The following is a 14,723-nucleotide window of genomic DNA, read 5'->3' as shown; positions in this document are numbered from 1 at the left end:
CTGAAGAGAGACAGATGGGTGATGGTGAAGAAATACAAAAAGGCGGAGAAGCAAACAGCCAGACAGGCAAAGAAGTAAAAAAAAAGGCACATGGAGGGGAAAAGAGACAGATGTGTGGAGGGGAATAAGACAGATGGATGGAGAGTGTAAAAACAGGTAGTAGGTAAACAGACAGTCAGATAGAGGGATAAAGAGATGGACGGATGTAGACAGAATAAACAGATAGACAGATGAAGAGGTAGAAAGACAAACAGGTAGAGTGGTGAAGAGATGGACAGATGTAGACAGAATAAACAGACAGACAGGTAGAGAGATAGAATAACTGATAGGTAAAGGGATGTAGGCAGAATATACATATACAGATACACACACATCACACACCAGTGACTCTGGGAGTGTGACTGTATGTGTGCAGTGTGAGCAGCAGAGGGAGCTAAATTATCTGATTGAACAATCTCATGGCTGTGTCTCTGTGTCTCTGAATATTAAATCTGGATACATTCCTCTAAGCAGTTCGATATACAGAGGCTTCCAACAAAAGGAGCATTCGTTAAACAGAGGCATCCGATAAACAACGACATCTAATAAACAAATGTGTCTGATCAACAGAGGTGTCTATTCAACCGAATTGCCCATTAAACAGAGACGTTCAAAAAACAAGGATGTATAATCAACAAAGGCATAGAATCAACAGAGCTGTCCAAACAACAGAGGCGTCAAATAAACAGAGACATCTGATAAACAGAATTGTCTTATCCACATAGGTGTCTGATCAACAGAGGAATTAATTGAACGGAGGCATCCAAGAAAAAGAGCTATGCAAAACAACAAAAAGGCAGCCAATCAATAAAGGCCTTTAATAAACAGAGCTGTCCAATCAACATAGGCGTTCATTAAACAGAGCTGTCTGATCAACACGGGCATTCATTAAACAGAGCTGTCTGATCAACAGAGGCATTCATTAAACAAACTATCTTATCAACAGAGGCGTTCAATAAACAGAGGTGTCTGATCAACAGAGGCATTTATTAAACAAACTATCTGATCAACAGAGGCATTCATTAAACAGAGATGTCCGATCCACAGAGGAGTTCATTAAACAAGTGTCTGATCCACAGAGGCGTTCATTAAACAGAGGTGTCTGATCCACAGAGGCGTTAATTACACAGTGGTGTCTGATTAATAGAGGCGTTCATTAAACAGAGGTGTCTGATAAACCAAGGCGTTTATTAACCAGAGGTGTCTGATTAATAGAGGAGTTCATTAAACATGTGTCTGATCCACAGAGGCGTTTATTAAACAGAGGTGTCTAATCCACAGAGGCATTTATTAAACAGAGGTGTCTGATCCACAGAGGCATTCATTAAACAGAGAAGAACTTGATCATTGAACTGATCAACAGAGAAGTTCAATAAATGGGTGTCTGATCAACAGAGGCATTTATTAAACAGAGGTGTCTGGTTCACAGAGGCATCTGATCAACAGAGGCATTTATTAAACAGGTGTCTAAACCACAGAGGCATTCATTAAACAGAGGTGTCTGATACACAGTAGCATCAATTACACAGAGGTGTCTGATCCACAGGGGCATTTATTAAACAGGGGTGTCTGATCAACAGAGGCATTTATTAAACAGAGGTGTCTGATCCCCAGAGGCATAAATTACACAGAGGTGTCTGATCAACAGAGAAGTTAATTAAACGGGTGTCTGATCAACAGAGGCATTTATCAAACAGACGTGTCTGATCCACAGAGGCGTCTGATCAACAGAGGCGTTTATTAAACAGAGGTGTCTGATCCACAGAGGCAGAGACGTCTGATCTACTCTAGTCAGTTGTACCTGAATTCCTCTTGTATGGTTTTTGAAAACCACTTGAAATGGCCACTTCCTTTTTACTCCCTTCGCTGAAATAAAATCGATTCCTAACACAAATTAAAATTCAGCAAACACTTCAAATAAGATCGATTTAAAATGCTATAAAATAACATTGAATGAATCCGATACCAACCCGATCCAATCCGGAGGAACACTTTGCAATGCGTCCTGCGATTGCGACTCGTCCTCGAGGAAGATTCGGATGAAAAGATGTGGAAGATATTTTCTATATTTATAAATGATTTACACTTAAAAATCAACTATTTCTATCATGCAGAACAGGTTTGGATGTGCTGTTAGAGGAAGGAACACATATGGCTGGAAAAGTCAGGTGTCCCAGTCCTTTTGTCAATAAATGATTGATGTATACATGCGGTCTCATATATAAATCAGAATAAATCCGTCTGGTCTCACACCTCGCCCGATTGTCTGTGAACATAAGTATTAGCATTTTTTCTGAGCCGCAACCTGACAAGGAAAATCAATACTACAACACAAGCAAGTCACTGAGTGGCACTAATTAGGACAAAGGGAGACAGGAAGTGGACGAGGACACACCACTGTGCGGCACCAAAAGACCTGTGAGTTTAACAGTGTACCTGATTGCACGTCTTTCCTCAGACAATGTTTTATTGACCAAACCCCAGTCGTCTGTACTTCTGTCTCGGTGGAGGTGCATTGGCTGATGGGAAACATAGTCCAAGGCCATAATACTGTAATATAATCAGAGGTGCACCAGGTGAGGCAGGTGACATGGGTCCATGTAAAGTAGGACCACAGGCTAAAAATCTAAGTAGCAAAAGAAGAAAAATTGGAAAGGACAAACAAGTCAATTCATTCGTTTAACCTTTATTTTAATTAATTATTGATTGACATTTGTAAGAACCTCCTTCCTATGTCTGTCAATTTCTAAGGTCTGAGTGAAGGATCCATGTGCTAGAGGTTCCCTAGCAATAAAATCCTCAATCCAAACCTGGATAGTAATAAACAGGGGCAAAAACAGGGGTCAATCATAATCATACCATGTCCACAGGTACATCCAAGTGCAGGCGAGACTTCATCAATCTCTATTTCCAGGATTCAAAGGACAATCCAAAATAGGTTGAACATAAAACAAGAAAAAACTGAGGTAAATAGCTGGCAAGGCTTCACGTGGAAGAGCTGGAGCGCCCTCTAGTGGCAAAGTGCGGAATTGATCTGGATGTTTACCTACATTTCTGTGGTGGTTTCTTTTAAGTTCTTAGACTTACTTATTGGTTAAGGCATTGGACTTTGGATCTAAAGGTCATGGCACATGAAGCTGTCATTCCTGGGCACCTGAGCAAGACCCTCAAACCCATATCTGCTCAATTGTATGAATGAGATTAAATGGATTTGGCAACCCTTTACTTCCCCAATAGTGTGTATACGTCTGGGAACTGTACTTGCGTCGACTCCCATAAAGGTTGTATTTTTGTCTATTGTTGAAAAACACCCAGATTACACCAACATCTTGACCACAAGCTAGCATTTACAAATTTACAAAGCAAGACAAATTGCTGAACAATTCTTCAGTTCAATACTAACGACTTCAAAAATCATCCATCAGATACAGTTTTTTTCAAGGAGCCCCCCAAAAAATTACATATACCTTTTTCTTCTAGTGCATCAGTCTAACGTAGCAGTTCTGGCCCTTTGTTATTGTAAGCAGAGCTTCATAGACGGTACTAAAAGAGAATTACGGTAGCAATAATCCGTCACGCTGCTGACACTGAGAGGAATAACCTGTCTCAGTTACAGCCCTCTTGTCAACTCATCTGGGCAGATCTGCTAATACGATCTGGCATCAGGAGAAATATCCAGTGTGATTTGTGCTCTGATATTATTCCAGTACGATCTTAGAAAGAGTGAGGAGAGAAGTCCAAAATTGAGGAAGAATTGACTGAGACAATGAAAGGAGGTTCTTTCAAATGTCAATTAGTTTGAAAATGATTAACGAACTGACTCACTTGTCCTTTCCCATTCTTTCTTGTACACCTCCTTACACTACTTAGATTTTAGCCTGTGGTCCTGCTTTACACGGACCTGTGTCAACTTCCTTGCCATTAGCCAGACCTCTCAGACTCTTGCCTTGCTATTAGCTTAGCTTAACCCATTAGGCTAGTTTTAGGTGATCTCATATAAAATGCTACATACAACATGGTTGAAGTCCAGGACACAATATTGCTTAGGAACCCATTTCAATTCATATCTTTTTCTAGCATCATCACCGACTACTTTGGACATTCACTGCTTTCTTTACAGCTCTTTTCGTTACGGTTATGTATTATTGCTATCGTTACAGTTTTATTATTAGACATTACATTCTACACTCGATTATTATTACTGTGATTAAACTTCACTGAGCAAAACCAGATTGGCAAAAATAACCAAAAACAAAAAAATTACAGAAATGTTCCAGCTGTCCCAGCAGCTCGGTTCTACACTGCCTATTTTTACAGAGGACAAGTCCGACATTTCTGTAATTGCTTTTTCAGATGATCACCGTCTCTGTATGGAGTGGGCATTTCTCAGAATGCGATCCACACAATGCATATATATTTGCGATATAAAACCATCTGCAAACAGTTTTTGCGACACTCCAAGATGGAACATAGCGATTTCTCAGAGCAACTCCGTAAGTGATTCTTTAGCGAGTCCCCAAGGAACGTTTTCCCAGTGATTCCTCAGACTGATTCCTCAGACAAAGTTTCAACGCATGTCTTTAGATTGGATCCTCATAGCAAGTCCTCAGAGTGGAGAAAATCCTCAGAGCAGATCCTCAGAACAAGACCCTAGAGCAAATTCACAGAGCAAATCCTTTATGAGGAGTCCAAGTTTGAGGATCTCAATTTAAGTCCTCAGAGTGAGTGTTGTAGAGCAGCTTGTCAGAGGAAATCCTCAAAGAAACCTCTCAGAGAGAGTTTTCAAAACAATTCTCAATCCAGGTTTACAGAGTGAGTCCGAAGATCAGCTCCTCAGAGCAAGTTTTCAGGGCAAGCCTTATAAGCAAGTCCTCAAAAATAAGTCCCAAGTGAGTTCTCAGAGGAAATCCTTTTTGAGGTGTTCAAATTTGAGGATCTATAATCAAGTCCTCATAGCAATTTCTCAGAACAAGTCATCAAAGCAAGTCTTCAGAGTGGCTCCTCAGAGTAAATCCTCAGAGAAAGCTTTCAGATTGAGTTCTCAGAGCAATTCCTCAGAGCAAATGCACAGAGTAAATCCCCAGACTGATTTCTCAGACAGGGACCCCAGAACGAGTCTTTAAATTAAGTCTTTAAAGCAAGTCCTTAGAGCAGATCCTCTTAATGATTCCTTACAGTGAGTCCTCAAAGCAACTCCTTAAAGTAAATCTTATGAATCAGTTTTCCAACTGAGTCCTCAGAGCTCTTTATCTTCCTCATGAACACGACAGGTTTGAGTCAAAGTTTACAAAATTCTGCAGCAAGAGATGAAGCTTTCAGACCTTCTTCATAGTTTGCATCCTGTGAAGCTGCATCACCCATTCAGGAATTGGAACACAAGATCCTGCAGTGGATAGTGAGGACAGCTGACAGTTTTCTCATTGAAACCCATTGAGTAAGAGACAACACCTTCAAGCCTAAAGGTGGAGGGGTTACAACAGCCATACATTCAGTTAAAGACTAGATAAAGATTGCAGATTTCCATTTTTCCAGATTACCCAGATTCCAGATTACCAGCCAAAGACTACATCAGGTTCCACTCCTGTGGACCCACATGAGTGGAACCTGATGTAGTCTTTGGCTGGTATAGTCACTGGGTCATTTAAGTTGTGGTTTAAAAGATCTGACAGGATTTGAAGGCCACACAGACCATCTCATGGTGTTGCCACGAGGGCACTCGGCACCTGTGGCTAATGGGTGAAGGAGCAGGAGGGCAAAATGCGGAGAAAAACTGAGCGGATTGACTGCACAAATAACCTTAGAACTTAGAACGTCTTGGAATTGCTTGTTAAAAAATTCTGTTCGCACAGTGAGCCATTAAATTAGCTCTGGTGCTGGAGGGCCAGAAGGATTCTTTTTTTTTCACAGACACTGGTATTCAAATCAGGAACATGATTCATTAAAAAAGTTGAAGAAGAAGAAAAAGGGCTTGGTAAGCACCTTAGACACCAGCAAGTCCAGACATCCAAATGAGTTGAACTCTGGAAAAACTTTTTTTTATTAAACTTAAGCATTTTTCAAACCACTCTGAGATTCTTCATTAATGTATATCCAAAGAGCCCCCCAATATCCAGACCCATCACATCTCCATCACACCTTCTTCCCATCTCCCACCTTTCCTTCACCATCCTTCTCATCTCTATCACTATATCATAAATTCTCAATCACGTCTCCATCACATTCCACGGATTTCCTTATACATCATACAGTGAGACTTATCCATCTCATCTCCATCACATATCAATAACACCTCCAACACATCTTCAGATCATCTCTCTCCATCTCATATCCTTCACAACTCTATTCCAACTTCATTACTTCATCACTTTTTTATAACACTTCCATCTCACCTCCATCACAGGTCAATTACATCTCTCAGAACCCTCCACCTCCACCTCGTGTTTGAAGTGATCCTTGAGCTTTTGTGGTCATGTGGAACGATGTGAAATGAGACCGGAGATTTGTGTGAGACGGTCAGGTCAGTGGTGCACAGGAGCTCCATAAAGCCTGATAGATCTTTAATGAAGTGGAAGGATATGACTTGTGGGAGCAACACGAGCGATACGAGATCCTGTATGAGGTCTGAGAGCAACAGCACTCTCGAAGCAGCATAATCATCTCACGTGTCAAAGCAAATACCAGAGAATCCATTCTAATCGAGAACATTCAGTATTATATGGCAAAAGTATTGGGACACCTGACTTTTTCCAGCCATAAGTGGTTCCTCCCTCAAACACAACCGTGTAGGACGTCTTTTTCGTGGATATTAATTGTATTTAATTTTATTACATTTTATTTTTTTATTGTATTTTATTGTATTGTATTTAATTTTATTACATTTTTTATTGTATTTTATTGTATTGTATTTAATTTTATTACTTTTTATTAATTTTTTATTGTATTTTATTGTATTGTATTTAATTTTATTACATTTTATTTAATTGTATTTTTTTTATTGTATTTATTTATTTTTTTTATGTGCAACTACTTGTCTATAAAACTCTTTCTGATTCTTATTAGTCAAAACATTCCATCAGTACAAGACAAAAAAAAATTCCCAGTGCAGATCCACAGGCTCACACCATTACACTTTCCATTAAAACCAGTACAGTTCCCTTTATACCCATTAAAATAATTTCAAATTCTATTGAGGTTTATTTTTTCCACTGGTGTTTTTTTTGTTAAATATCAAGACAAGCTGTTGCTATAGAAACAGTAGCGTATTAGAATGAGAGCGTAAATGCTAAAATGAATATAACGTTTATGATGTTATAAAAAAAGGCTTTTGGGATCTGAATCCAAGCATAAAATCAGCATATTTTTCATTTCCAGCGTTGAAAACGATCAGCGGCGACAGATTTAAAAGCCTCAGATACTCAGATACTCTGAGGAAAATAGAAATCGAGTCGGTTTGCGTGAAGGGTTTTTGTCTCGAAGCCGTATTTCTTCATTCAGGAGAGAAGTGAGGCCAGAAATGCAATCGAGATGTTCAGGAAGTGAAACGGAACGCCGAAATGTTTCGAAAGGAGCGTGATGAGCTTTCGTCCGGATCCTTTCTGAGATCGGTGCATGACACAGCTGGGGATGGAGAGAGCGACAGCACGGGTGAAAAGATACACGACGTTTCCAATACGTTATCCTACTTTTCATAGAGAACCTTCAAACATCTGCATGAACCGTCAAAAATCCGTGAACGAAATATCAAACTTACGAGTTTCCATACACGATTACACCCAAAAAACCGAATGTTTAAGCAACTCCGAAATGTGAATTTTCTATTAAATTATTATTAAAACACACGCACACATTTTGCCCAAAAATATTTGGACACCTCACCAATATCTTGTTCTTCCTTGAAAACTAATTTTATGTTACAGCAAAGTTGGTATCGGACGTCTTTGGCTGCACGAGCATGAAATTTTCCCTTCACTCGAACTCGGAAACCCAAAACCTATTTCAGCATGACGATGCTCTTCTGCTTAAAGCCAGCTCTATGAAGATCTGCTCTTTATGGGTAAGAAGATCTCCTGCTATAGCGCTCCAACCCTAGAACGCTGACTACACCCCAGGCCTACTCACCTCCAGTCACCTCTATAAATACCTCTATAAATACCTTAGTTTGTGCTGGGATGATCACAAATCTCCACAAACATCTAGTGGAACATTTTCCCAGAAGAGTGAAGGTTCTAATAAGAGCAAATGTGGAATGAGATGTTCAAAAAAAATGTGTGTATATACTGTATGTATTATATAATTGAAGGTTCTTGTCTTCATTCTTCAGATTCTTGGTCTCAACCTCGGAAGAACAAGTGATTCGAATGTGATCAAAATGCATAGTGTGGTTTCAGCTAAAGAACATTCAACCCAAACGAAGACACACACACACACACACACACACACACACACACACACACACACACACACACACACACAGTGCAAATCAATAACTGTCTTGGAAGCCTGATGAATCCTGAGCTGTTTGGACTGGAGCTGCTTGTATCCACTGTCCAGCTGTCAACGCCACACAAACTTGTCTTCAGAACGATGTGAAGTAAAGCAAGAAGATCGACTTGTTACAAAACGAATCATAAGTCTAACCAGGATTTACTTATATCCTGCAGGAGCTTGAACTTCCCTTTTTTGAAGGTCCTGTTTGCTCTTTGAATAAGCTCCACTCTTCTGGGAAGATGTTACACCTAATTTGTGGAGATTTTGTGGAGATCTTTCAGCCAGTTAGTAAAGTCAGGCGCTGATGAAAGTGAGACGAGGTGTGAAAGTCTGGGGTGCGGTCAGCGCTCACATTCAGTTGTTCAATTGGGATGGAGCTCTATAGCAGGAGATCTTCCACACACTTCCAACCCATGGAAAGCCCATCGTCATTAAGCTGGCTTTGTATAGGTACGGGGCTCGTAGTTCAAGTGAAAGGAAAATCTTATGTCACTGCATCTCAAGACTTCGTCTAAAATTGTGTGTGTTTGACTTTGTGGTCTGAAGAAGAACCAGCACCTATGGGTGGGTCGGAAAGTGGGGTGTCCAAATACTTTTGGCAGGACACAGAAGTAGTATAGGATCTTAACCGAAGATTTTCCAATGGGATTTAAATTCAAACATTGCATCCTGTTGATGGATGTTTAAATCTGGATGAGAGTCCTGGGCTGTAGGGGGCAGTGAAGCTGAAAGTTTTGCCCCGTTAGCACGTTGAGGAGATTGAAAAGTGGACGAATCAGGAGGCTAGATTAGAAACAGAAGGAGGAGCGTAAGACTCTGATTGGTACAAGAGGAGGAGGTAACAAGGTATACGTCCAAGTTCTAGCAAAGGAGGCGTGGCCAACATGTGCGTTTGCTTCAGTGAAGAAGGCGTGGCCTCTGTGTTTGTGAAAGTGGAGGAAACTGGCTAAACTCAAGTCATACCTTATTTTCATCCGTTTATCGCTACTTTAAATAATAACTAGCTGTGGAGAAACATCATGATGATAATGATGAGCAGCAAAAGTTGTATAAATCTGATGAAGGTTTTGGGTTCCGTTTTGTCAAATACACTTTGATGAGGAAGGAGGAGTTCACATTTGATCGGAAAGTCATCAGTTCAAATCCCACCACATGGGCCCTTGTGCAGGGCCCTTAGGTTGTTGTGCTTTATACCTTGGGCTTGTCACATTTACATGTCTATTGTGGAAGACGAAGGGTTGTGGCGACTCGTGTCCTACTTGGATTCGCGTTACTCCGGTGGTTCTCAAAGTGTCGGGCACGGCCCTCTAGTGGGGAATAAAGACATGACAGGTGGGGTGCACTGAACGTTTTTATATATATATATTTTTTGTGTTTTCATTAATATTAGTAAGTTCATACACTCAAAGCAAAAAAGGTCATTAATGCAAGTAGATTAAAACATCAGGTACATTTTCTCCATTTTTTTTTAACTCAATGCTATTTGATGATATCATGTAGCATAAATAAATAAATAGATAAATAGAAGGCTTCAAATAGATCCTGTAATCGTTCGATACAGCTTCCAGTGATCAGGGATCGGTGATGGGCCCTAAAAATCCTGATTGAAGCACCTCTAATACATAAAGACATACATACAGTATATATTCAATAGTAGTCGTATTTCAAAATCGCTCCCGGCCCTCTCTCACTCTCTCTCTCACTCTTGCTCGCTCGCTCGTCCTCTTGTTCTCTGCCAAGTTTAACACCAGAGTGCCTCGGTGTGTTTTCCACCCACACACTCTGTAAGGCTATTGATCTGCACTCGAGCAGCACAGGAAGCACAGTTACCTCAAAGCCAGGTCCAGCACCCGGCAGTCCGATTCAACAGCACAATCCAAAGTACATTTCTTACATTGTCAGTGCCAGGCTTTGATTTTACAGCCTCTGGTTGATCAGAACATCCCAGAAGATATTTTTAACAACGACTCTCAATGCTTTGTCAAGAGTTTTAGATCTTTGTAGGCGTCGGTCAGAATCATGAGCAGGGAAATCGTCTTCGACATAATTAGCGTGATATTAATAGCGCTTTATTTATATTTAATTTAGTGTTACCATGACAACCATTATCGATTATGTATTTGATAGGTTCTATGAGAACAGAGCTTCAATTACATGTAAATAAATTACATAAGCCGATCAGATCAACTAAAAGTATTAGAACAACCTGACTTTCCCAGCCATGTGTGGTTCTTCCTCCAAACTTCAAGATGTACAATTGGATAGAACGTCTTTAGATGTGGGAGCATCACTTTCAAAAGAGCCCCAAAACTGTTCCAGCATGACCATGCTCCTGTGCAGCCAGCTCCATGAAGATCTCCTTTCCATGGGTTGGAACGTGTGTGGAAGATCTCCTGCTATTGGACACCTTTGAATTAATTTCTTATGCTGACTGTACCCAAGACCTTTTCACCTCATCTCCATCAGTACCTGACTTTACCAACACCCTCATACAAGTCTTTACAAAAGCTGGTGAAACATCTTCCCAGAAGATATTCTCATACCAATCCTTTGGTCAAGTCCCAAGACCTTTCAGGGTCTCAAGAGCTTCGGTTATTTTTTCACCTCAATCAGCAGAATCAGTGTGAACAGTGAATGTGGCGTGTTTGCTGGTGATCATCTACTGGAATTTGCATACAAAACAGTCCCAAGGCACAGAATGGTGTAAAAAGCAAAAACATCTAACAGTGAGTAGCAGTCCTGCTAAAAACAATTAGATAGTTAGAGATAAAAGATACCACAATTAACCACTCTTTACAATCATGCTGAAAAGAAATGCATCACATGGTAAACCAAACCCTGAGGCAGAAGACAATCTGGTTCTAGCATAGATGTGCCAAGGTTCAATGTTTAAACACGGTGTGCCAAGGTTCAAGTTTGAACCAAGAAGTTCCAAGGTTCAGGGTTCAAACAGCAGGTGCCAAGGGTCAGGGTTTAAACAAGAAGTTCCAAGGTTCAGGGTTTAGACAAGAAGTTCCAAGGTTCAGGGTTTAGACAAGAAGTTCCACGGTTCAGGGTTTAGACAAGAAGTTCCAAGGTTCAGGGTTTAGACAAGAAGTTCCAAGGTTCAGGGTTTAGACAAGAAGTTCCAAGGTTCAGGGTTTAGACAAGAAGTTCCACGGTTCAGGGTTTAGACAAGAAGTTCCAATGTTTAGGGTTTAGACAAGAAGTACCAAGTTTAAAGGTTCAATCAAAATTTGCCAAGGTTCATGGTTCAAGAAAGATGAGCCGAGATTCAAAGTTCAGGCAAGACGTGCCATCAGGTTCAGCCAAGAACAACAGTCTGACTCCAAAAACTCTCCAACAGAACTTCAGCCGAAACAGCACACATTTATTTATTTATTTCAATTAAACAATGAAATAAATAAACCCGTAGCCATCAGAAAGACGGATGCGCCTAGCAATTAGCGGCTAATCTTATCGTCTCCCTGCGCGCTTTTTCTGTTATATTATCTGCTCACTAAACAAACCCCTGCTTTGGCAGCAAGCCAGACTGGAGGCCCTCTGAGACCCGGCGAACATGTCATTCTTCTTCACTCTGGAAGCGGCTGATAAAGGCCAGCGCGAAGGCGTGGACGAGCAGCACGGCAGAGCTGCAGCTCCGCGAGAGCGTGTCTGCATATGATTTTAGTGTTGAAGGAAGTCCCGGGGCGCTCGGGCCTCCACTCCTCACTGCACTCCTTTAATTAAGCTGAACGATTCGCCGTACTCTTCGTATTGTTGTTGTTCTTCTTCTTCTAGCGTTAATCATTTCCAAACTGTGGCAGAACGCTGGGGAAATCACAGGCCACGAGGAGGCTGATCTGAGAAACTACATCGAAAGGATCAATTAACTGCCTGAGAGCCACCGAGTCACGGAGACGAGACGAGAGATTGAGAGCGAAAAACACAGAGTCTATGATCTGCATTATAATTCAAAATCAGTCAGGAAGGAGGTGAAAGTAAAGGAGGAGTGACCACTGAGTGTGAAGGAGGCGTGGCCACTGAGTGTGAAGGAGGCGTGGCCACTGAGTGTGAAGGAGGCATGTATGCGTGTGAAGGAGGCGTGGCCTATGAGGGTGAAGGAAGTGTGGCCTATGTGTGTGTGAATGAGGCATGGCCTGTGTATGTGTAATTTGTACTGAAGAAGGTGTGGCCTGTGTATGTGTGATTTTAAACAAAGAAGGCGTGGCCTGTGTATGTGTTATTCAAAGTAAAGGGGGTGTGGCCTGTTTATGTGTCAATGGTAGTGAAGGAGGCGTGACCTGTGTATGTGTCAATCATGGTGAAGGAGGCGTGGCTGTTGGTCTTATATAAAATCAACTGATAGAGTTAAATAAAAGGCGGAGTTATTGAAGCTGTAGTTAATTAGTTTTCGTCTAAAAGCACAAACCCCCTTTCAGAAACAGTTTCTTCTTTTTTTGCTAACAATACTGCACTTTTTATCCATTTCTTGTTACCTGTTGATATTTCAGAACACCTGTTAGAAAAAATTTACTAGGACTTACCATTGATGCAAACCTCATGTGGCTCACACAGATCATCCTCAAAGAGACATCCTGAAAACACACACACACACACACACACACACACACACACACACACACACACACACACACACAGTCATTATAGTGTGAAAACATCACAGGTTGACCAAACATCTTCCACATACACATCATTAACATTTTGGCCAAACATTCACCCATCTCTTCCACTGACTAATCCTCATTTTACTGGATGGATGGATGGATGGATGGATGGATGGATGGCTGGATGGATGGATATAGATAGATAGATAATTCAATGGGTAAATACACAGTTTTCCAGACAAAACTGATGCAACATCAAATATTACTCAAAATATCTCTTCTATTAAATATTCATATAGTCTCTAACACACACACACACACACACACACACACACACACACACACACACAGAGGGAGGACTGATGAAGGCAATCACATTCACACAAAGCAATTTATTTTTTCAGCAAGGATGAAACAGAAATGATGTGTGTGTGTCTGTCTGTCTGTCTGTCCTTCTGTCTGTTTCTCATCTTATCTGTCTGGACTTCTGTCTATCTGTCTGGACTTCTGTCTGGCTGGCTTTGTGCACAGGGGCATTGTCATGCTGAAAGGTTTGTGTTAGAAGCCCATAAGGATGGAAAAGTGGGGTGTCCCAATACTTTTGGAAATCGAGTTTTTAATTGTAGGGAGTTTTTCTGGGTGAAAGAATCACTCAGTGGGCATTAATACGCTTTTTGTGAACAGTTGGAGAAAGAACCTGTTTGATGAACACTTTATAGTACCAGAGAAGGTTTTTATGGTGCTCTGTACAGTTCCTTAAGGAACTGTTTATTGAACCTTATTCAGCATTGTTGCAGAAACGCCTTTTTTTAGTTCTTCTGGAGCACATTATCAGCATAAACGTGACCAGATCACTTATGTGAGAACCAGCAAACGTACAGGATTTACAGGAATGAAAACTGAGCAAACCAAGAGCGTGGACTTCCACAGTGACGACTGTGTGGAGTCTTTTTCAGTAGATCATGATGCATGCAGATGTTATAACATCTGGAGGATTGTGGGTATGAGTGTGAGAAGGTTGATTTGGAGTCGATGATGTCTATGTTTGAAAGGAGATTGGACCACACACTCTCACACCACACACTCAGGGACACACACACACTCAGTGTCCTACATCTCAGAGTGGACAGATTGTTAGCAGAGGTAATGAGAGATTTGGTGTTGACCTCAGGCTCAGCGTGAAACTTTCCAAGCTCCTGCACTTCACAGCAAACCAAACAACACGCTCCTCCAACAGCATGTGCACACACACCCACACACACACACACACACACACAGATACAGCTAGCTCACATACTGCAGACCTGTGAAGGGGGCGGAGCCTGTGTCTGTTTATTCTCTATAATCTACATCAGTAACCCTGTACAGTATTACTGTAAATACTCAGAGAGAGAATGAAAGTAAAAGATAAAACAGATTCTTATGAACAGATTAACACGTGTCTCGTCACCATGGTGATGTTTACAGAGTAAACATTACACGTGTGAACGTGACCCAGGAACTCTGTAGAAAATGTCAAATAATTACTTATTTACTTATTTATAGAGAAGGAAAGGATTATAGTATTTGCTGTCTCCACACACACACACA

The 14,723-nt window shown here is 41.0% G+C and overlaps 1 protein-coding gene across 1 annotated transcript in view; it reads right to left on the bottom strand.

Moving 5' to 3' along the window:
- The window catches only part of ptprn2 (protein tyrosine phosphatase receptor type N2), a 185,054-nt gene that overhangs the window by 160,099 nt on the left and 10,232 nt on the right, over nucleotides 1-14,723 (bottom strand). The window contains 1 exon segment of the mRNA XM_046851477.1: nucleotides 13,053-13,103. Coding sequence (XP_046707433.1) covers nucleotides 13,053-13,103 — 51 coding nt within the window.

This window comes from Silurus meridionalis, chromosome 6, assembly GCF_014805685.1.
Source record: "Silurus meridionalis isolate SWU-2019-XX chromosome 6, ASM1480568v1, whole genome shotgun sequence".
NCBI classification, from domain to species: Eukaryota; Metazoa; Chordata; class Actinopteri; order Siluriformes; family Siluridae; genus Silurus; species Silurus meridionalis.
Note: the sequence above shows the minus strand (reverse complement) of the source record. Positions and strands in the feature narration are given on the sequence as shown.